Genomic DNA, 23,085 nt, shown 5'->3' on the forward strand with positions numbered 1-23,085 from the left:
GTACAGAGGCCTTTCAAACAGTCATTTTTATGTCCCGGCTGATAGCCTGAAATAACAATATTTTATTTTATTATTTTTGGTTTCAATTTTCAAAACAACACAAGAACTACTCCAAGAGAGGTGGTACTGCAGAGTATGAAAAGAACACTGGACTTGATATCAAGAACTGAGTCCCAACCCCAAGGAAGACTCCTGGCTTTGATACTCACTAGCCAGGACTGAATTATACATTAAGGCCTTTACCACTCTGAAAGCTCCAGATTGCTATGATTCGATTCAATTCAATACAATAAGCATTTAAATGTATGTAGATTTGCCAAGGCTGACTAAATTTTTCCCACATTTATTATATTCCCTGGATTACTTGCTGCTGCAATCACAATGTTACTGAATAAAGGCTGAAATAATCAGTGAGGGCTTGCCTGTATTCACTATACTCATGATATTTCTTTTATGTGTTGAATGAGGGAGCTGACAAGGTGACCTCTAAAGTACCATAAGTCAGTTTCCATGAATCTATTAATTCTCTTGTAATAATAATGTTAACTGATATTTCTAGAGTGATTTAAAGTTTGCCAAGTGCCTTACATAACCGTATCTCATGGGATCCTCACAAAAAACCTTGTTTAGTAAGTACTAATGATAATAATGCCCCCATTTTTTGAAGGATGATGAAGGTGGGCCGGAGAGGTCAAGTGACTTTCCTATGGTTAGAGAACTAGCACTTGTCCCCGGTGGGACTTGAATTTGGGTCTCATCTGCCTCCAAGTCCAACACTCCCCCACACACACACCATGCTGCTTCTTTCATAGTGAGTAGAGTGAACTCTCACAACATATTTTCAGTCATGGCTCAACTTTTTCTACTACTGTGAATTTTTTTGTGTGAACTCTCTGATAGGTTTTAAGTTGAGAGGCCTGAATAAAAGTTTTTCCACAGTGTTGACCTTTATAGGACTTCTGTCCAGTGTGAGTTATCTGGTGCCGAATAAGGTTTGAGCTTCGACTGAAGGCTTTCCCACACTGAACACACCCATAGAGTTTCTCCCCTGTATGGATTCTCTTATGCTGAATAAGGTGTGAACTCTGACTGAAGGCTTTGCCACATTCATTACATTTATAGAGTTTCTCTTCAATACTGTGAATTCTTTGATGTTGAGTAAGTCGTGAATTCAAGCAAAAAGTTTTACCACATTCTTCACAACCATAAGGTTTTTCTCCAGTATGAATTCTCTGATGTTGAGCAAGATGTGAACTACAAATGAAGCCTTTCCCACATTCGCTACATTCATAGGGTTTCTCTCCAGTATGAATTCTCTGGTGTAGAATAAGGTGTGAGCTCTGACTGAAGGCTTTGCCACACTCCTCACATCCATAGGGTTTCTCACCTGTATGGATTCTTTGATGCTGGGTAAGATGGGAGCTCGAACTGAAGCCTTTCCCACATTCATGACATCTGAAAGGTTTCTCTCCTGTATGGATCCTCTGATGCTGGGCAAGATGTGAGCTGCAATTGAAGCCTTTTCCACAGTCATTACATTCATAGGGTTTCTCTCCAGTGTGAATTCTTAGATGCTGAATAAGATTTGAGTTCCTACTGAAGCCTTTGGAACATTTATTACATTTATAAGGTTTTTCTCCGGTGTGAGTTCTCTGGTGTCGAAGGAGCTGTGAGCTACGACCAAAGTTTTTCCCACATTTATCACACACATAAGGTTTTTCTCCAGTATGAATTTTCTGATGTTGGATAAGATCAGAATTGTATTTAAACCTTTTCCCACAGGTATCACATCTATGGGTTCTGTCTCCTACAGTATTGCTTTTTTGTATAACAAGGAAATTTCTCCCAAATTCCTTACATTCTTGAGTCTGCTCTCCTATAGGAGGGTTTTTGCGGGTCATCAGCACTTTCCAATCTCTCTCTTGGGAAAAGGATTTCTTTGAAATCTCTACATGGTTTCTCCGTCTCTGCAGAAGTCTCTTAGATTCCCAATCTTCTCCAAAATCAGGTTCCTGAGGAATATCCCTTAGGAAAATTCCCAAGATTGTCTCATGGAATTGTTCATCTTCTAAAATTTCCTCTTTTTCATCAGACTGTTTGTTCTCAGTCTTTATTTTGGAATCTAAAATATTAAAACAGAAGAGAAAAATTAATAAGAACGTTATCATTGAAATGAATCCTAACTAGATGGCTTTAATAGCCAATAATGAGGGGTATAACCAAGCAAGTAATAATATTATTATTTCTACTCCACTAAAAAAGGAGCAGCTCACACCAAAACCAGGTGAGCTATGACATGGAGAGTCAGATGAGGGGCGTGAGAAGTTTGACCAAATGAACATAGTGCTAGAAAAAGTGAAAATGAGGAGAAAAAAGAAGAATGAAAATGATCTAAGGACAGAAATAGAAACTCTGTGGAAGACAGAAAGAGTGCTGTGTGTCTATGGGGATGGAGAATGGATGTGTGGGACAGGGCTGGGATTCAGGAAAGTAGTGAGAAGAGTGGCTATGTAGGTAGAAAACGGCTTAAGGCAAAGCAGTTCATGAAAATGGCACGTGGGGTGAGATCCCAAAGACAAGGAAAAGCATATGTCTCTAGGCCAGGCTTAAGCATACTCACATTACTAGGCTATTCCTAGGGAACATTAAGGAGTATTCCAATAGAATTTATGTGAGGAGAATCATAGAGACGATAGTCCCTCACTTCCCACATATTCCTAATAGCTATGTAAGCACCTTTTCTGTGGCACAATCTCTAAGAACCACTCCAGAATCACAGATTCTCAGAGGTGCACAGGAGCTCAGAAGCTGTCTATGCTAACATATTCCAGAACCTGTCCTGTGACATCCCCGACAAGCAGTCACACACCCTCCACTTGAAAAATCTCCAGTGGAAGAGAACCACTTGCCTCCTCAGGCAGCCCATTCTACTTCTGGGGAACTCTAATAGTTGGGAAGTTTTTCCAGAAATCAAGCTTAAATCTGCTGTCCCTCTTCTGGCCTCTGGATTTGTTCTGTGAAGTCTGAATGCAGTCAAAGAGCCACACTTACCACCTCGAGGTTCCCCACTCAGGCTCCAATCCAATCCCCCTATTTTATAGATGAGAAAACTGAGACCAGAGAGGTGAAGGGATTTGTCTAAGTTCACATAGCAGAATCAGGATTCAAATCCAGGCCCTCTGACTCCAAATCCAATGGCCTTTTCTCTAATGATGAGCCTTTCAGGGCAACACCCTCCACACACCCAAAATTCCCTAATCTCAGTCCCTTACTTACTCTTTTCACTACAAATCATAAGCCCACAAAATGTTATTCACTTCTGCTGAGATGAATGTAGCACTGTGGTGGAATGGAAAGAGCCCTGACATGAACTTGTAAGACCTGAGTTCAAATTTTAGCTCTGCTACATCCTAGCTGCAACTCTCTGAAAGTCAGCCTCTCTGAGCCTCAATTTCCTCATCCATTAAATGGAGATAATAACCTCTCCCTACCTCTCCTTACAGGAGTATTATGAAGAAAGAACTCTGTAATTCTTAAAGGGCTATGTAAACATGAGTTACTGTTATAAGTACTGTCTCTCCACATCTAGCAAATACTCCAGAGATCAGTTTGTTTATCTCTGTCTAAGACATACCCTTCACCATCAGCTCATTTTTTTGGGGGGGGGTGAGGTATTTGGGGTTAAGTGACTTGCCCAGCGTCACACAGCTAGTAAGTGTCAAGTATCTGAGGCCAGATTTGAACTCAGGTCCTCCTGACTCCAATGCCAGAGCTCTATCTACTGTGCCACCTAGCTGCCCCCATCAGCTTATATTTAAAATGGCAATGATATACCTGTTTATTATCCTTCCACACTGTCCTTTATACCCATCAACTTCTGAACAGCTACTTTGTTCAGTGCATGAGTTACTGAATTGGGTCTACTCTCTCAAAGACATCACTCTTATCTACCCCTTTCCCTCTGGCACTTCTTCCAGCAATAATTACGAAAACTCATATGTCTCTCAAGAAATATCAAATCACTGTGTGTATCATCTTTCTGAATTATTATGAGCTGTTTCATGGGATCATACACCTTCCTTACCAGCTGCGTCTGCCATGATTTCTGGAATCACCCTTGCCCAGTTATGGCTGGCTTTAATCTGTTCCTTCCTTACAGATATCTGTAGTAGCTTTTCATTGCCCAAGATCTTGACTCTGACTCCTAGCCCTATCCTAGGTTCCCCTGGACACTCTCATTTCCCTCATTCTTTCCTTCATGCCTGTGTACTTTCTGCTGCCTCAAACATAATATCCAAAGCTACTTCAGTGCAGTTGACCCGTGTTCTCATTGAAAGCCCCCTTCCACAGCAAAGTCCTCTGCCCAAGGTAGAGAATTTTTAGGGACAATGTGGATACTATAGGTCCCAGTACCTATCCTCTCCCTCACCTGAGTTAAAGCCTTTTGGGGTGTCTTGGTCCTCAGTCCCTTGTAGATCCAGAACCCATGGTTCTTCCCCTCGCTCCAGCTGGGAGATCAGCTCAGGTTTGGAGACTGAGAATTCTGCTCGTAGGCAAAGAAATAAGGTATGATTGTTTGTTCTGAGAATTCAAAGCTACCTTAGGCCTCAGTGTTGACTGCTATATATGTAGAAAGTACGTAAGAAGGTAAGGAATATCCAGAGAGGCTAGATGGAAGGTAGATGGGAATGGGTAGGGCTCTGAAGGGAACATCTTGCAGAGAGATAAATAGGAGCTAAAGTACCAAAGTAAAAGAGTCCAGGAACTTAGATGCTATTATCTGGTCCCTCCTTCAAAGGACCTCACAGAAGAAAAAAAAAATTCCCATTAAAAGGGCCATTAGCACTGAAAACTTAGGACTATCTACACGGAACATGGTGCAATCTCCTATAGGAAACTCAGGGAATGGGGAAAGGGCTGCCTTTGAGAGACCTAAGGAAACTGTCCATTTTATCTCTTTGCTGGGATCAGATCAGTCACCTGTGGACACAGAACAGGAATCACTTATCTATGGGTCCAAAGGAGATGAGGAAGCGCTTATCCATGTAGCACAGCTCATCAAAGCACTTCAGAAATCCCAGAAATATAACCCAAGAGGAGGGCAGAAGGCCTTTGGGGGAAGAAGGAAGATTTTGAAGCAAGTCCTTACTCAGCAATGTCATATTCCCATAATTCTCCAGCATCACATTCCTATAGAGGTCCTTCTGGCAAGAGTCCAGATGTTTCCATTCCTTCCTCGTGAAATACACAGCCACATCCTCGAAGGTCAGAGACTCCTGAAATAGTAAATTCTGTTGCTCCAAGAATAATGGCCACCTCAGAAAAGGAACAGTACAAGGGGAAGCAGAACAGTGTGCTGATAAATGATATTTACTTTCACTAAATGGATTTCAATTTACAAGGCTAGTGCTTCATTCTCACTAGGTACTATGCTGAGAATTTCGGTAGGTACCACCAAGTATCTGAATTTGAATACACAGTCTAAACTATTAGCTTTTCCAGGAATGGCTAAGTAAGAATCAAGTATCCTGTATTTATAAAAATATTTTTAAAAGTCATAAAAACAACATAAACTGAAAAAAACCCAAGAAAGTGATATTCAAGTGAGACAGTAATGTAGCTGTCTAATTTATGTTTTCATAGATCTGGAGCTAGAAAGGGCCTCAGAGTTCCAATCCCCTCATTTTACAGGGAAAGAAACTGAGAAACTGAAGAGTTTTGACGAGGGCCATACAGCTTGTTAAGTGAATGAGAACAGGATTTGAACCTAGGTCTTCCTGACTTCAAGTCCGGTGCTCTCTCAGTCAATCAACAAGCATTTATTAAGCCCATACTATGTGCCTAGCACTGTTCTAAGTGCTGAGGATATAAACAAAGGCAAAAACACTCCCTGCCCTCAAGAAATTTACATCCTAATGGACAACTTGCAAACAACTACATACAAACAAGATCACTGTTCAATCGGGTTTTTTTTCCAGTCATGTCCAACACTTACTGACCCCATTTGGGGTTTTCTTGGCAAAGATAATGGCGTGGTTTGCCATTTCCTTTTCCAGCTCATTTTACGATAAGGAAACTGAAGCAAACAGGGTTACTTAAGTGACTTGCCCAGGGTCACACAGCTAGTAAGTGTCTGAGGTCACATTTGAACTCATGAAGATGAGTCTTCCTGACTCCAGGCCAGGCACTCTACTGCACACGTAACTGCCACAACAAACAAGACGGATACAGGGTAAACTGGAGGCAATCCTAGAGAGGGGACAGGGAAGGGAGGAATTGAGCGGAGACTGAAGGAAGCCAGAGGAGCCAGGAGGCATGGAGGAGGAATGAGGGCACTGCAGGCATGGGGGACAGACAGTGAAAAGGCACAAGTATCATGTGCAAGGGACAGCGAGGCCAGTGTTGTTGGACTGCAGAATACGTGGAAGTGAGGAGAGTTTAAGACTAGAGAGGTGGGAAGGGACTGGGCTGTTAAAGGCTTAAAATTCCAAACAAAGGGTTTTACATTTGATCCTGATGTAAAAGGGAACTGCTAGACATTTATGGAAAGTACAGACCTGTACTTTAGGAGGATTACATTAGTAGCTGAGTGGACAGACTAGTGTGGGGGGAGACTTGAGACAGACAACACCTAGAAGGCTACCGGGACGGTCCAGGACTGCAGCGATAAGGACTTGCATTGGGGAGGCAGCTGCATCAGAGGACAGAAGAAGATATAAATGAGAAATGCTGTGAAGGTTAAAAATGACAGGACTTGGCAACAGATTAGACCTGTGGGAGGTGAGAATGAGAGTGTCTATAGGACATCCAGTTCAACATGCCCAACAGGCACCTGGAAATAGGAGAGTAGAAGTCAGGAGAGAGGTTAGGACTAGATAAATAGATCTGCACCTGCGTACAGATGATAACTGACCCCATGGGAGCTGAAGAGACCGCTAGCAAGAAGATTCTCACTAAACACTGTGATACAAACATGGCACCCTGGAGAGACTGATCATGTAGTCAAACAATTATAGATTTAGATAGACCGTAGATTTTGTTTGAAAACATTTTGAAAAGAAAAAAATGCCTCTTTCTTAGCACATTACTCCATTCTGAAAGATAACAAAAAATCATACTTTGAATAATAATTCAGTGGAGTAAGGAGCCTGAATGGACAAGTTGAGGACTGGCATCTGAATTAAACCAACATGGTCAATGAGAATAAAAGCAATGCAAACAAGGCCGTATTCTCCAAGATAACATTGTGAAAAGTTGTAGAAAGACAGGCATACTAATGCACTGCTAGTGGCACTATGAATTGGTATAACTATTCTGAAATCAATCTGGAATTATGCAAACACAGTGACTGAATTGTTCATATTTCTAATCAGATTCCACCAGTATGCCTGCAGCCCAAGGAGGTCAATGACACAAATAAAGGCCTCATGTACACCTCTGATTAGGCAGTTAAAGAGTTTGTGGATTCAAGAAACTTGAAAACTATATATCAAAATGTTGTGTGTAATTTTTGAAAGTCCAAGGAAAAGGTCAGAAAGAGGAGAAACAGCATGGAATGTGGCAAATGCCTTATCTCTAGCTCCACACCTCCAAACTCCTTTCTCAGTCAAAAAGAAGGTGGCTATATCCTTAGAAAGCTTTAATATGTATTCTGTCAGAAGACTGGAGAGAATAATTCCCTCAATTCTTACTTTCACTGTTTCAGACTGTTGAATCTGACCTATCTTTTTCTCATATTCAGCAAAGATTTCCAAGATTCGATTATGATCTCTCCTTTGCTTGCTATAAAATCTGGTACTCATTTTTACCTTGATTTACATGGAGAGTGACCTTATGCTAAGAGCTTTCATGAGTTCCTTCCCAATTTTTCTTGACTTAGAGCAGGCATTCTTAATTTTTGTCTGTGCCTTGAACCCTTTTGGCAGTCTGGTGAAGGCCATGGACTCCTCAGAATAATATATTTAAATGCATAAAATAAAATACACAGGATTACAAAGGAAATCAATTGTATTGAAAAAGAGCTACCAAAAAAAAATTTTTTAAAAGAGAGAGCATGAACAGAAAGGCTGTTTCATTAAGTGTCTACTGTGTACAAAACATTGTGCTCAGCACTAAGGGAGATAGGAAAATATGAAGCCGACAAGGCCCTGTGTTCTCTGCTGAGGATACAAAGACAAGATGAAATCGTCCCAACTTCAAGGAATTTATATTCTACTAAATACATTCTGGCAAGCCCGTGTTTTTGTTTTGTGAAGTTTGGATTCAGTCAAAGGGCCAGGCTTGAGGACCTAGAGGGCCACATGTGGCCTGGAGGCCACAGGTTCCCCACCCCTCCACTAGACCATGCTGTCCTTCCACTAATAAGATTTGGCAGCTGAGCAGACAAGCTTATTCCAGTTTCACTATTAATTGCTTCATACCAGAACGGAGGGTGGGGAACACATGCTCTGGCATGACCAGCTGCCTTAGAACCTCCTCATCCAAGCTCTGGTATATTTTAGAGGTTGGGATAAGAAGTATCCAGAGCTCAAAGACACAAGACAGGAACCTCTGCTCTGAGCTCCAACCCACATAGGAAACCATTTTCTATCACTATTATTTCAATAAATATTACTGTATAAAAATATTAAGCTAGCAGAAAGATTTGCTTTGTTGAGCTATACTTTTATTGAATGTTCATGATTTTCAAAGTGCTGTGTTGGGGAAGAATCTCATCTCTGTCAGGCAGTTAGCTGACCTAATCATTACAGCCTAATAGGTAGAGAGCCTCAGCAAAAAACACTCAGCCTTCCCAAGGCTGGCCACATAAACCCAAACATTAAAGGGATGATGACTTGCTGATTCCCATAAAGAACAAGAAGAGCTATGATCAGAGTCTAAAAACCACAAAGAACTGGGGACAGGTTTGCTCAGCAAATCCTGGAAACTAAAGCTGGACAGCTCAAATGCTGAAAGAGGAAAACTTGGGAAAAATAACAAGAATTCCTCCTTCATTCCGGAGGGCATAAACTTATAAACTTCTTTACCCTGGAAGGAGTCAAGAGGCTGAATATATAACTAGGCCCAAGAAGGTTTTAGAGAATTTCCTAGCTCATACCCCAGAATATTGAGAGAAACCTAAGATGTCTCTGCTATTTCCCTAATCTTTTGGTGATGTCCAAGAGGCAAACAACTCCCTCTGACTCCAATCCCTACTCCATTCATTCCTTTAGAGTTCCTGTAAGGAATACTATGCTCAAGGAGATGGACCATGGGGGAGGTGGACCTTTTATGGTCATTCTGATGCTTGGTCTGAGGAACCACAGCTGAGTTATCCTGGAGCCTCATACCAATCTGAGGCTTTCAGGGGCTTTCAGTGTAATTCAAGACTCCAAACTGCCAGGCCTTTGAGTTAAAGGTGTGGGATCTCCTGGGGCAGGGCCAGACCAGGGGGTCTTAACTTTTTTTTTAGTGACATCTATCCCTTTGACAGTCTGATGAGGTCTACAGACCCCTTCTCAGAATAACAATCAAATATATGAAATAAAATACATAGCATTACAAATGAAACCAATTACGGTGAAATAGAGTTATCAAACTATTTTTTAAAAACAAGTTCATAGAGCCAAGGTTAAGAACCTCTGGACTCTTTTACTAATATGGCTGAGGATAGATACAGTTATACAAAGGAGGTGGTCCTAGGATATGAAGAGACTAGGCTTCTACCAATTAACTCTTACGGTCTCTAGACCTTTGGGAGGAGGAAAAAATCTGAGCTGGAAGGCCCAGGGAACTAAGGAGATATTTATATGAACTGTCTCATCAGAATGGGCAGCTCACCTGACCCCTGGCTGTCATTGGGAAAACAGCTGCCATTGCCTGGTCTCCTGGGCTCACTCCCTCGGGATGAAAGGCAGGCACCTGGGGAGCAGGCAGAGCTGAGGGAAGACATAAGAATCATGAGTGAGGCTAGCCCTCGTCTGAGGCTTCCCTACCAATGCGTCTTGGGGCTGCCTTCCCCCTTTAAAGCTCTTCACGCCCTGGTCCCAAACTCTCTCTCCAACATCTTCAGACTCTTCTTTATCTGCACTTTTTCACTCAGCTAAACTAGCCTTCTGTTTCCCACTTATGAAACTCCATCTTCTATCTCTGCCTTCGCACTACCCACCCCACATGCCTGGAGTGAACTCTCTCCTTATGTCTGTCTCACAGGCCCTGTCTTCTGAGGAAACAATCTGAGTTATATGATTCATTAGCAAACAGATATAATAAATGGGTCAGTGGACTCCCCAGTCAGTCCCCACCCTGAATAGAGTGAGACAGATTTTTCTGTATTAACAACAACTAATCAAACAAGACTAATTAATTAAAAGAAAACAATTAACTTGGGATACAAAATTGGGTAATCTGATTTCAAATTGGAGGAAAGAGTAGGGACTTTCCAAGTTGGAGGGGGTGAGCAAACAGGTAAGTGTAACTCCCTAAAATCAGAAAAAGAGGTGTCCGGCTGTCCCCATACATCTGTATTCAATCAAGGGAACATGGAAATAATAACTGATTGCCCAGGGTGGGGCCAGTTTTCAGACAAAATATATGGGCTGCTCCAGATGTATAATTATGACAAAACTCTTTGTACCAATCTTCGGATCTGATTGGGTTGATGATGGGCATAACCTAGGTTGTTAGTTAATAGTCTCTAAAGAGCAGCAGGTAGAGGTTGTCCCGCTTTCCAGACACATAAGGCTAGGTTCAAACAATGCAATAAAGTTTTCTCACCAGACAGAAACTGGACTAGACCCATAAATGAACAGAAAGGGAACTGAACTAGATTTAGAACTGCGTCACAAGATGGAGTCGATATGGTTCGCTCAATTCCTACAACTCCCTCACTTCCTTTAAGATGCAGCTCGGGTACCATCTAATGCATGGCGCCTTCTCTGACTCTCCAACCATTAGTGCTCTTGCTTTCAAACTACCTTGTATTTAACTACATTCCGTATATTTATATTTATTAATTTATTTGTGATACATATTATATATTTCATATGTACTTGCTGTTTTCCTCATCAGAATGTGGATTCCTTGTGAGTAGGGATTGTTTCATTCTTTGTACTTATATCCCCCAGCACAGCGCCCGGCACACAGGAAGCATTTAAGAATTGCTGACTGACTTGACTTTTTTTGACATAAAACATACTTCCCAACAAATGCCATAACAATCCCTACCCTTACAAAGGACCCTCTAAAAAACATCAAGCTAAACAGCCTAACACTACATATTCTTTATATCTATCTTCGTAAAGCTGCCGCCAGAGTTGGGGCCATGCTGTGTTTAGGCATTCCCCAATCATTGTATCATGGCCCCACAACCTCTGCCAAAGGGAAAATACCAGAATAATAAGGAGGGTCTCGGGAGGTGTTGGTAAAGGAGAAAGCTATTGAAAAATTAGCACCATCACTGCTTAGCCCTCTGGTTAAATGTGGTACTTCCAGCATCTTTTAGCACATCCAAAATTTATAGGAGATGCTCCAAAGGCACCCATTCCACGCAGGGCAACAGCAACAGACACAACAGAAAAGTTAATCACAGAGAACCTGGGGCTGTACTACGCTGCCACACAGATGTCTTGCTTGGCTCTCTCACTCTCTCTCCTGTCAACACAGTCAAGTCTACAGTAATGAAAGCCGGATTTGGAAATACTGCCCCCAAAGCATGGGTTCTTTCTGCTTTTATACACTAAGTAGAGGTGTTCTCAGAGTGAGAAGATGCTCATTTTAGGGATACTGTAAGAAGCTACTCCTTCCTTGTCCCACAGAGTATTTGCCCTGCTTTCCAGCGGTAATACTAGTTTTTCGCCATTAGTTTTTTTTTTTAATTCACTACAACATCCTTGTAAACAGTCTAATTTCTTCCTTTCTTTTTTTCAAAAATTACTTTCTTGGGATATATTCTCAAAAGGGAGATCTGTAGACCAGATGACATGACCCTGTGCTGTGTACTGCCACACTGTTCTCCAAAAAAGTAGCACCACTTCACAAAGCCCCCAACATCATATGAACGTGTCTGTTTACCCATCGTCCCACCAAGAGTAGGTTTTATTGTTTTTATTCATTTCTGCCAAATAGCTGTGTATGCCAAATATCTGCTTCACAAATATTTATTTGCATTTCTTTTATTATGAGTGAGGATGAACATGTTTTAAAGTGTTTATTTACTGTGCAACGCCTTGAGTACCTTGGAGTCAGGAAGACCTAACTTCAGATCCCACCTCTCACCTCTCCTTGCTATGTAACTACGTGTGAGTCACTTAACTTCTTGGAACCACAGTTTCCTGATATGTAAAATGGGCATAATAGCTCCTGTCTCAGAGATTTTTTGTGAGGCTAAATGACAAAACTATCTATTAAGCATTTTGCAAACTTTAAAGAATTACACAGATATTAGATATTATTATCTGTGTTGCCTCTTACAAATTGTCTATTCATTGTCTACTGGAAAATGCCATTGATCTCATAGATTTAGATCAATTTCCTAAGCATTCTGAATGATAAGCTACTTATTCAACACATCTATTTGCTCAACAGCTAACTGTTGAAGGCCTACTCTGTGAGCAAGACACATCTCTAATGGTGCTTCTCCTTGTGCATCTCTTTAGATGCACCAGGTAAAAATGTAAACTCCTAAAAAATAAAGAATTTAAAAAAATTTTTTAAATGTAAACTCCTTTTTTTGTAATAGTGAAAAACTGGAAACAAGCTAAATCTCTTTGTTTACCAAAAGCTAAACAAACCGTAGCATTTCAATGTGCTGGATAAGATAATACAATTAAAAATATAAGTAACATAAAGAAATAAAAAATTTTATATAAAATAATTTAAAGTGATAAAGCCAGAACCAGAAAATCTGGATACACAATAGCTACGATTATAGAAAAGAAAATCTTTATCTACAAATACAGCTGTGAAGAAATAAACAAATGCTAAGGGCTCACATTTCTATCACAATATAAGGCTTTAAAACTTTCTCCTCATAAAGGACCAAGAGATAATGCAAGACTTAATTTAGATAACAATTCTCTGCCTTCATGGTGCTTATAGTTTATAGGGTAAAATAGAGAACTATAATACAAAATATCACATGGTAAGTGCTGTAAAGAGTTGTAAAAAAAGTAGTATGTGAGGCCCCAGGGAAGAAGCTTATTTACTACCAACCATGGATGAAGGAAGGCTTCACAGAAGAGGAAATATTTGATTTGGGATTTAAAGAGTGGGTCAAAATACAAAAGGCAAAGACGTGCTGTCAGATTGTGAAGGGCCTTTAATGCCAGGCAAATAAATGAGAACTTTAATAGAGAGGCAATAGGGAGTCATTGAAGATTTTGGAGTGGAACGGCAACATGACCAGACCTATGCATACTACATGGATCCATGATCTCACTGATGAGGGTACAGCTTCCAATAGCACAGATAATAACCCACTTATCCCTTCTTATCCCATGTAACTCAAAATTATTCTAGCACGTGGTATGAAGGAAAGGGAGAGAAAAGAGGTGGGAAAACCTGCTAGGAAGTTATTTTGATCATCTAGATGGCTGGTTATGAGAACTTACATTAGAGAGGTGATGACAGAAATAAAGAAAGACTGATGAAAAAGGTGTTGTGAGATCAGGCAGAATGGGCAGGACATAGTAAATGACAGGATATGAGAGGTGAAGGAGAAGGAAAAGTCAAAGAGAATCTTAAGATAACGAACATGGGACAGGAGCAGGTTTAGAGAAAAAGACAGCAAGTCCTCTTTTAGACAACTTGAGTTTGCAGTGCCAGTGGGACCTCAGGGGGAGATATGCATTAGGCAGCTGAAGATGCATGGTGGTTCCAGCCAAGATGGCTGTCTAAATGGGAAGCAGACAGTTCAGCTCCCATACACCCACTCCAGCAAAAACCTGAAATTTCTATCAGACCAAATAATGATTAAGAAATCCAGTGAGAAACTATAGCAGGTTACATCTTCCACCATGGAGCTGCATAATCAGTCAGAAACCTAGGGACAATAATAAAGTGGGCCAAAGACAGCATCAATGTAGGCAAAGAAATCCACCCTACCAACGCAATGGGAGATAAGCCAAAAACACACATAGCCTGTAAAGCTCTGTGTGCAGAGGCAACAAGAACAGGGGCCTCTCTCAAGAAAGCCCCACAGTGGCGACTTTGAAAGCCTCGGGAACAGCAGCCCACAACACCCTACGCCCAAGTGCTTTGAGGGCCTGGTCTCCATTGAGAACCCTGATGATCTAAGTGCTGTGAAGCTCAAAAATCTAAGGGGCATAAGGCTGGGAGGTGGAGGTTTGTGCAGGAACCCAAATGAGCCATGACAAGACAAATCAACAAACATTTCTTAAACACCTACTATATGCCAGGCATTTTAATAAGCATTGAGGATGCAAAAAAGGGCAAAAAACAGTTCCTGCCCTCAAAGGGCACAATCTTTTGGGGAGACAACAAGAAACAACAATGTACAAACAGGATAAATACAGGCTAAATTGGGGCTAATTTCAGAGAGAAGGAACTAGCATTCAAGGAGATCAAGAAAGGCTTCTTGCAGGAGGGTAAGATTTTAGCTGAAACATGAAGGAAGCCAGGGAAGACAGGAGGACAAGACTAAGTAGGAAAAGCAGGGGTCCAAACCCTGCCCAAAAGCACAGAACGGGGGGGGGGGGAGACACTAGCCTTTGCACAAGGTCTCAATTAAGGTACTGAAGCTGGAGAGATGAGTAAACCAAAAAAGAAAGCTACCAGAATAAACAATGATTGTAAATCTAGAGATCCCCCAAAATAAGAGCATAATTCTGTAACAACTGCAAGCAAAGACTCAAAGAAAAAATGTATTTTCCACAAGAATTACATGAATATCTAGAAGAAATGAAAATAAAGAACGACATAAAAGCTCTGAAGAAAAGGACTGGAACAAGAATAAATAGTAGAGAAATCTCACTGAAGTAACAGATTCCATGAAAATTAAAATAGACCAAACAATATTCAATTACTTCATTGGTCAGCAAGAATATTAAAATAAAGTCAAAAGATAGAAAAACTAGAAGAAAATGTAAAAACCATGATTTTTTTTGAAAAAAGTGAGTACACTATACTTCAAAGAAATCATAACAGAAAACTATCCAGATCTATTAGAGCAGAGAACAAAAATGAAGATAGAAAGAATCCACCAATCATCACCTCAAAAGAACCCAAAAAGGAAGCCTCAGGAATGCCACAGACAAAATCCAGAACTCCTACGTAAAAGAAAAAAATACCACTTCAGTATCCAGAAAGAAGGAGTCCAAGTACCAAAGAACAATAGTCAGGATCACACAAGACCTGGAAGCTTCTTCTATAAATGAGAAGAGATACTAGAATATGGTATTCCAAAAGAAAAATAATATTAAGACTAACAATAATATCCTGCAAAGCTGTGTATAATTCTGCAAGGGGAAAATGGTCTTTTAAAGGTATAAGAGACTTTGAAGCGTTCTTGATGAAAATGTCTACTTCAAACTACAAACACAGCAGTAAAGAGAAACTAGAGAAATTTAGTTGAGCACTTGTAAAGAGCTGTATGATGATGCAGTACTAACATTCTAATAGGGGAAGAAGAAACAAATATTCCTTTAGAACTTCAATGTCTGCAAAGAGTAATGAGAGAGTTCAATATGAAAAATCGAGGTCTTTTGAGTGGATGGATTCTGTTCTGAGGGCGTCAATTTGGGAAAGAGAAAAGAAGACAAAAAGAATACACTAGTGTAAAAAGGAGGAGTTTGCTATTTCTTATAATTGGGGTGCATGAGAAGAGTACAGAAAAACAAGGAGGAAGGGCAGAAGGCATGACAATCAGATGAATCTCACTTATCCAAAATGTATAAAGGATGACGAAACATACAGTCACAAACAGCAAAATCCATCAAACTAAACAGGGAAACAATAACGGATTGAAAAGGGAGGAGGTTATAAAGAAGGACAATACTGGGGAGGGAATGGTGGCAAGCAAAATAAATTTCCTGATCCTAAAGCGAGATTAAAAACAAAAACGAAAATTAGAATTTAAGAAAGTGCCTTAGTCTGCCTCTCAGACAGGGGAACAACTGAACAGAATAGCTGAACAAATTGTGATAAGTGAACATGATGCAATATTATCGCGTCATACAAAATGCCAAAAGAGACAATTTCAGAGAATCCTGAGTAGTATGATCTGAATCAGAGTGCAGTGAGAAGAACCAGGGGAACAATTTATATAAGAGTAACAATGTAAACAACTTTGAGAGACTTAAGGATTCTGATCAATGCAATAACCAATCATTTCTTCAGAAGATCTATGATGAAGCATATTACCTAGCTGATAAAGAGTTAATGGACAAAGGTGCAGACAAGGACACAGTCATTGTTTGTGTTTTGCTTAATTGTGCTTATTTGTTACAATAGTTTTTTTTTCTTTCTTTCTCTTAGTTTTTAATGGGGGCATCAGTGATGCCCAAAAAGAGGGCCACTAAAACGTTTTCTAAACATGCAGGACAAAAAGAAATTTAGAAGGAAACATAAATCCATGTTACTTTTGAAAGTGTATAGATTATATATACAAAAGGAAACCGAATAAAATGGAAATTCACAGATTTGTACAGAATTTTTTTGTGTTCTTTTGTGTATATGGAAATGATCTTTTTTGGTATGAAAGTTAAAAAATTTAAAAATCAAAATTAGGGAAAACTATGTAAAGTGAAGTATAAGATATGTTAGAACTGGAGTATGTAATTATTCATAAAAATGAAGAGCCATGGAAATGAATTACATTGGTAAAGTAGAGAATAGAGGAAGTGAAAAATGCTGAGAACAATATCTGGTAATATCCTACATTAAGAGACTAGAAAAAGAATGATAAAACAGTGAAGAAAAAAAGAAAAGGTAAGATCAACAGGTTTTTGAAGCCAAGGTAACCAGTAGAAAACAATGTTCAGGAGGATTAAAATGTGCTAAGAAGTCAGTTGATTTAGGTGGAGGGGGGGAAATCGAGGAGGTCACTGGATTTGAAAATTGATAGGTCACACTGTTGACGTCTGAGAAATTTTCACTACAGTGACAGGAGAAAGCATGAATGAAAGGAGTTGACAGCAGAGCGCAGAGATCCAAGATAAAGCTAGTGCCTTTTCTCTGCTGGCTATCTCCAGTTTATCCTCAACATATCTAGTTCGTAAATAGTTGTCTGCATGCTGTCTCCCCCGTTAGACTGGGAGCTCCTTGAGAGCAGGGACTGTTTGTTGCCTTTTTTTGTATCTCCAGCACTTGGCTCAGTGCCTTGTACATCCTAGGCCCTTAATAAATGCCTATTGACTGATTTAGATAGCAATGAATGAAAGGGAGGAGAAAGGACGTGAGGATTGAATGGCAGCAGAAAAGTTAAGGGAATTAAAGTTTTTGTTTTTTTACAGATGGGGAAGAGACGAGTATGTTTGTAGACAGAGGGAAAGAACCACAGGGAGAAAGTGTCAAGACGCGTAAGAGATCAATCACTACAGCAGCTAGGACTTGGAGAAGCCTGGAGACAAGCGTGCATCTGAAGAAGCCGACCCTGCGTCAGGGCACTGTGGCCACAGCGTGGTGCCCTGGGCTCAGGGGCCTGGGTTAGAATTCCTATTCTGCTACATACAGGCTGCAGGGCTCCCCGGATGATCTCAGCCCTTCCCAGAGTTCGCCCGCAGCAGCACAGCCCGCTCCTGGCAACGCCGGGTCTTTGCTTACCTTCTGGGCAGCCAGCAGCCAGCCCCGACCCGCCCCACCAGGAACACTTGCAGCTCTCGCGACACTAGGGCCCAGGGTGAACAGCCCTGCCCTCTCTCCCCACTGCTGACGGATGAAGATACCCAGGTTCAGCTCAACTTAGAAAACCGGAAGTGACGTTACTCCACCCCACCCATCAGTCGCTCTGGGGCCGACCTCGAAACATCTAGGCAGCGGGAAGACTCGAGTCTCGATGGTTCGCTTTCAGCAGACCTTCCAAGGAGATAGCAGCTTGACCCCTGAATAGGGAACCCGGAGGAGAGACCACCTTAGAGGGGGCAGTGTGGTGACAAGAAAACAACTGTTGGGGAATAGCGTAAGAATGGCTCAGGAGCCCAGAATAATTGAATTAAAAACTATTCACGCATGGCTTAGGTTGCTCCAACAAGGCTTTGTCCTGGCAGTCAGATCCTCACCTCATTTCTGAATCACCAATTACCTTTTGATCATCTCGAACTAAACTCTTGCAAGCATTTCAGATGCCACATGTCCAAAACTGAATAATCATCCCACCCACAAACCCTTTCCTTTTCTGTACTTCTCTATTAGTGTAAGGTACACTACCATCCTTCCAGTCATGCAACATCCTAGACTTCTCACTCACTCCTCATATCCAATGTTACCAACTCCTGTCAGTTTCACCTCCACATCCCTCATATACATCCACTTTTTTTTAAACAGAGATTTTTAGTTTATTGTTTTTTTTTTTCTTTTTGGTGAGGCAATCGGGGTTAAGTGACTTGCCCAAGGTCACACAGCTAGTATTAAGGGTCTGAGACTGGATTTGAACTCAGGTCCTCCTGACTCCAAGGCCAGAGCTCTATTCACTGTGCCACCTAGCTGCCCCTATACACATCCACTTTTCTCCTCTGGCATAGCCACTACATGGTGTAGGCACTCATCATGGCAATGTTGGACCATTGCAATAACTTTCTAATTATTCTTCCTGCCTCAACTCTCTCCCCAATCCTATGCATCCTGCATTCAGCTGCCAAAGTGGTTTTTCCTAAAGTGTAGATCTACATCAACCTCTCCTACTTAATAAATTCCAGAGGTTTCCTAATTCCTCCAGAATCAAATATAAAATCATCTTTTGGGGCATTTAAAGCTCTTCACAACCTGGTCCCTTCCTACTTTTGAGTCTTCTTACATTAGGGTGACATTGGACTTCCTGCTCCTCTAACATGACACTGAAGATCCATCTTAACGAAGAAAGAGGAAAAGGACCCAGGAGTACAAAAATATTAAAGCAGGCTCTTTTTGCAGTGGCAAAGAATTAGATGCTGAGGGTATGTCATCAATTGGAGAATGTCTGAAGTCATGATATATGTGATAGAATACTATTGTGCTATTAAGAAATTATGAAAGGGATGGTTTCAGAGAAATTGGGGAAGACTCATATGAATTGATGCAAAGTGAACAGAAGCAGAACAATTTTTTTTTACAATAATAACAAAATGGTAAAGACAAACAAAAAAAAATGAAGGAATTCTGATCAATGTTAATAATCAAATATAGATTCCTGAAGACTAGTGATGAAATATGCTATCCACTACCCAAAAGGTGGACTTAGAGCACAGAATGATATATATATCTATATAGATATAGATATATATATTTATATATATCTATATAGATATATATATTTATATATATCTATATGTTTTAGATATGGCCAATTTGGAAATTTGTTTTGCTTGACCATACAGGTGTGGAATAGGTTTTTATTTTGTCCTCAAGAGAGAGGGGTGAATGAGAGAAAGTAGATTTTGTTTTTTTTAAAAAAAAATACAACCTAACTTTAAAAAAAAAATCAGGTTAAATCCCACTTTCTAACCCTAATTCCAAGACTCATGATGAAATATATTACCTAACTCCTGATCCTGATAGAAGTGATACTCATAGGAGAGAGACAGACAGACAGACATGGCCAATGTGGAAATTTCCTTTGACTACACATATTTGTAATACAGATCTTTTTTCTTTCTCAGTGGGAGTGGGGAGAAGCAGGGAAGAGTGGGAGGGAAAGCAGATTTTTGTTAATTGAAAAAAAATTAAAATTATTTTCAAAAGTTTAAATTACACAATTACAAAACACTTTTCACACAAATAAAGTCAGATCTAAATAAATGGAAAACCATCAATTGCTCGTGGGTTAACATATTGAGCTAATATAACATAATGAGCTAATATAATAAAAATGACAATTCTACCTAAATTAATTTACTGATTCGGTGCCACACAAATCAAACTACCAAAAATTATTTTACAGAGCTAGAAAAAACAGTAACAAGAATTATCTGGAAGAACAAAAGGCCCAGAATATCAAGGGAACTAATGGAAAAAAAATGCTAGGAAAGGTGGCCTAGCCATACCAGATCTTAAATTGTATTATAAAGCAGCAATCATCAAAACTACTTGGTACTGGCTAAGAAGTAGTGTAGTGTTATCAGTGGAATAGCTTAGGTACACAAGACACAGTAGTCAATGACTATAGTAATCTACTGTTTGATAGACCCAAAGACCCCAGCTTCTGGGACAAGAACTCACTATTTGACAAAAACTGCTGGGAAAACTGGAAAAAAACATGGCAGAAACTAGGCAGAGATCAAAATCTTAACACCATATACTTAGTCAAAATGGGTACATGATTTAGATATAAAGGCTGATGCTATAAGCAAACTGGGAGAGCAAGGAATAGTTTACCTGTCAGATTTATGGAGAAGGGAAGAATTATGAACATTATGAAATGCAAAGTGGATAATTTTGATTAGATTAAATTGAAAAGTTTTTGGCACAAACAAAGCCAATACCACCAAGATTAGGAGGGAAACAGAAAACTGGGGAAGAATTTTTACAACCAGTATCTCTCATAAGGGCCTCATATCTAAAATATACAGAGAATTAAGTCAAATTTATAAGAATACAAGTCATTCCACAACTGATAAATGGTCAAAGGATATGAACAGGCAGTTCTCAGAAGAAATTAAAGCTATCTATAGGCATATGAAAAAATGCTCTAAATCGTTGATTAGAGAAATGCAAACCAAAACAACTCTGAGGTACTACATCATACCTATCAGATTGGCCAACATGACAAAACAGGAAAATGATAAATGTTGGAGATGTGGGAAAATTGGAGCACTAATGCATTGTTGGTGGAGTTGTGAACTGATTCAACTATTTTGGAGAGCAATTTGGAACTATGCCCAAAGAGCTATAAAAATGTACTTACCCTTTGACCCAGCAATAGCACTTTTGGGGCTGTATCCCAAAGAGATCATCAAAATGGGAAAAAGACTCACATATACAAAAAATATTTATAGCAGCTCTTTCTGTAATGGCAAAGAATTGGAAATGGAGGGGATGGCCATCAACTGGGGAATGGCTGAACAAGTTGTGGTATGCGAATATAATGGAATACTATTGTGCTGTAAGAAATGATGAGCAGGCAGACTTCAGAAAAACCTGTTAAGAGTAGTATGGACTGATGCTGGGTGAAATGAGCAGAACAAGAAGAACGTTGTACACAGCAACAGCAACATTGTGTGACGACTAACTTTGAAAGACTTCGCTCCTCTCAGCATTGCAAGGACCTAAGACATCTCCAAAAGTCTCATGATGGAAAATGCTACCCACATCCAGAGAAAGAACTATGGAGTCTGAATACAAATCGAAGCATACTATTTGCTCTTTTTTTCCTGCTGTTTTGTTTCTTCTTCCTTATGGTTCCTCTTATTGGTTCTAATTCCACCTACTGGCTCTATCCACTGAACCACCTAGCTGCTTAGCATATAGCAGACACTTAACAAATGTTTGCTGTTTATTTACTTTTATCTGTGTCGTTGCCCTCCAATGGAATATAATCTCCTTGAGGGCAAGAACCATTTAATTTTTGTCTTTGAATCTTCAGGGACTGGCACAAAGTAGACACTTCTATGCTTGAGGAGTGAAAAGGTTTCGTGCAGGTATCAGGAACCCTTTCCTGACCCTACCAATTTTCTTTGCCCTAGGTAAAAGTGATTTCCCCTTCCTCACATATTCCTAGAGCAGTATAACTGGATTTTTTTTTTTGCTTGCCCCTGTCACATTCTACCGTGTACACTTAAGACTATCATTACCACCCATCTGAAGTAGTGCAATAACCTCCTAACAGGTTTCCATACCCTGATTCTCTCTCCATTCCAGTTCATATAATAGCTAACATTTACATAGTACTTAAAGGGCTGCAAAATACTTTACATAGACATTTCATGACTTCTAGAATAATATTTCTAATAGACTTAGTCAAGTCATTCACCTCAAAGATCTCAAGAAAGATCTTATTGCCTCTAGTGAATAGAGTTCAAATGTCTTTAAGACTATTAAAAAACTGGTAGCACCCTACCTTTCCAATTTTATCTCATATTACTCTCCTCCACATTCTCCATGCTCTAAGCCAAAATGGACTATTCAATGCTCTCTTGGACATGCCCTACACTCACTCCACTGTACCTTTGTATATGCTGCTCCCTACGTCTGGGATGTCAACCTCCCTCTCGTTTAATTCCTTCCTATACTTGGAAACCCAACTCAAACGCCACTGCCTCCATGAAAGCTTTCCTACCTGGTCTCTTAGGCAGCTGACTACCCCAAACATTGTATTTTGTTTCATACTTCTTTAATGTACTTCTTATGTGATGCTTTGTAATACACTCATGTTTGTGTCTTGATGCCTCTGCTAGATTTTAAGTTCCATGAGGACAGGGGTTTCATCTTATTTCAGAACCAGAGACAGAATTGGAAGAGACTTCCAAAGATCTAGTTCAACACCCTCAGTTTATAGACGAAGATACTGAGGCCCAGAGAAGTTGTGACACAAAGTGATCACAGGAAGTAAATGACAAAGGGAATATTTGAAATCAGGTTATCTCACTCCACATCTTTTCCTCTTCACCCATGCTACCTTTCAATTTCGTATTTACAGATTCTAGTGCTTAGCACAATACCTGGCTACTGCTAGCACTACTACGATAGGCACTTAATAAATATAGGGGCAGCTAGGTGGCGCAGCGGATAGAGTACCGGCCTTGGATTTAGGAGGACCTGAGTTCAAATCCAGCTTCAGACATATAACACCTACTAGCTGTGTGACCCTGGGCAAGTCACTTAACCCCACTGCCTAGCCAAAAAAAAATTAAATTTAAAAAATTAATAAATATTGATTGATTCTTAATAAATATTTCTTGAATGAATGAAAGAATGTGGGATCACTTGTGGGGTCAACTCTAGGAGTTCGGTGGATAG

General features: G+C 40.1%; 1 protein-coding gene across 1 annotated transcript; it reads right to left on the bottom strand.

The window, feature by feature from the left end:
- Positions 1 to 44: 44 nt before the first annotated feature.
- Positions 45 to 5,270, bottom strand: LOC110214391 (uncharacterized). Its single transcript, XM_020995297.2, has 3 exons — positions 5,150 to 5,270; positions 4,430 to 4,543; positions 45 to 2,122 (listed from the first exon to the last, which is right to left on the bottom strand). The coding sequence occupies exons 1-3, from the start codon at positions 5,181 to 5,183 to the stop codon at positions 846 to 848; spliced, it is 1,425 nt and encodes a 474-aa protein (XP_020850956.2). The 5' UTR covers positions 5,184 to 5,270; the 3' UTR covers positions 45 to 845.
- Positions 5,271 to 23,085: the final 17,815 nt, after the last annotated feature.

The sequence above is a fragment of the Phascolarctos cinereus genome, unplaced genomic scaffold, assembly GCF_003287225.1.
Source record: "Phascolarctos cinereus isolate Bilbo 61053 unplaced genomic scaffold, phaCin_HiC Scaffold_4;HRSCAF=312, whole genome shotgun sequence".
NCBI classification, from domain to species: Eukaryota; Metazoa; Chordata; class Mammalia; order Diprotodontia; family Phascolarctidae; genus Phascolarctos; species Phascolarctos cinereus.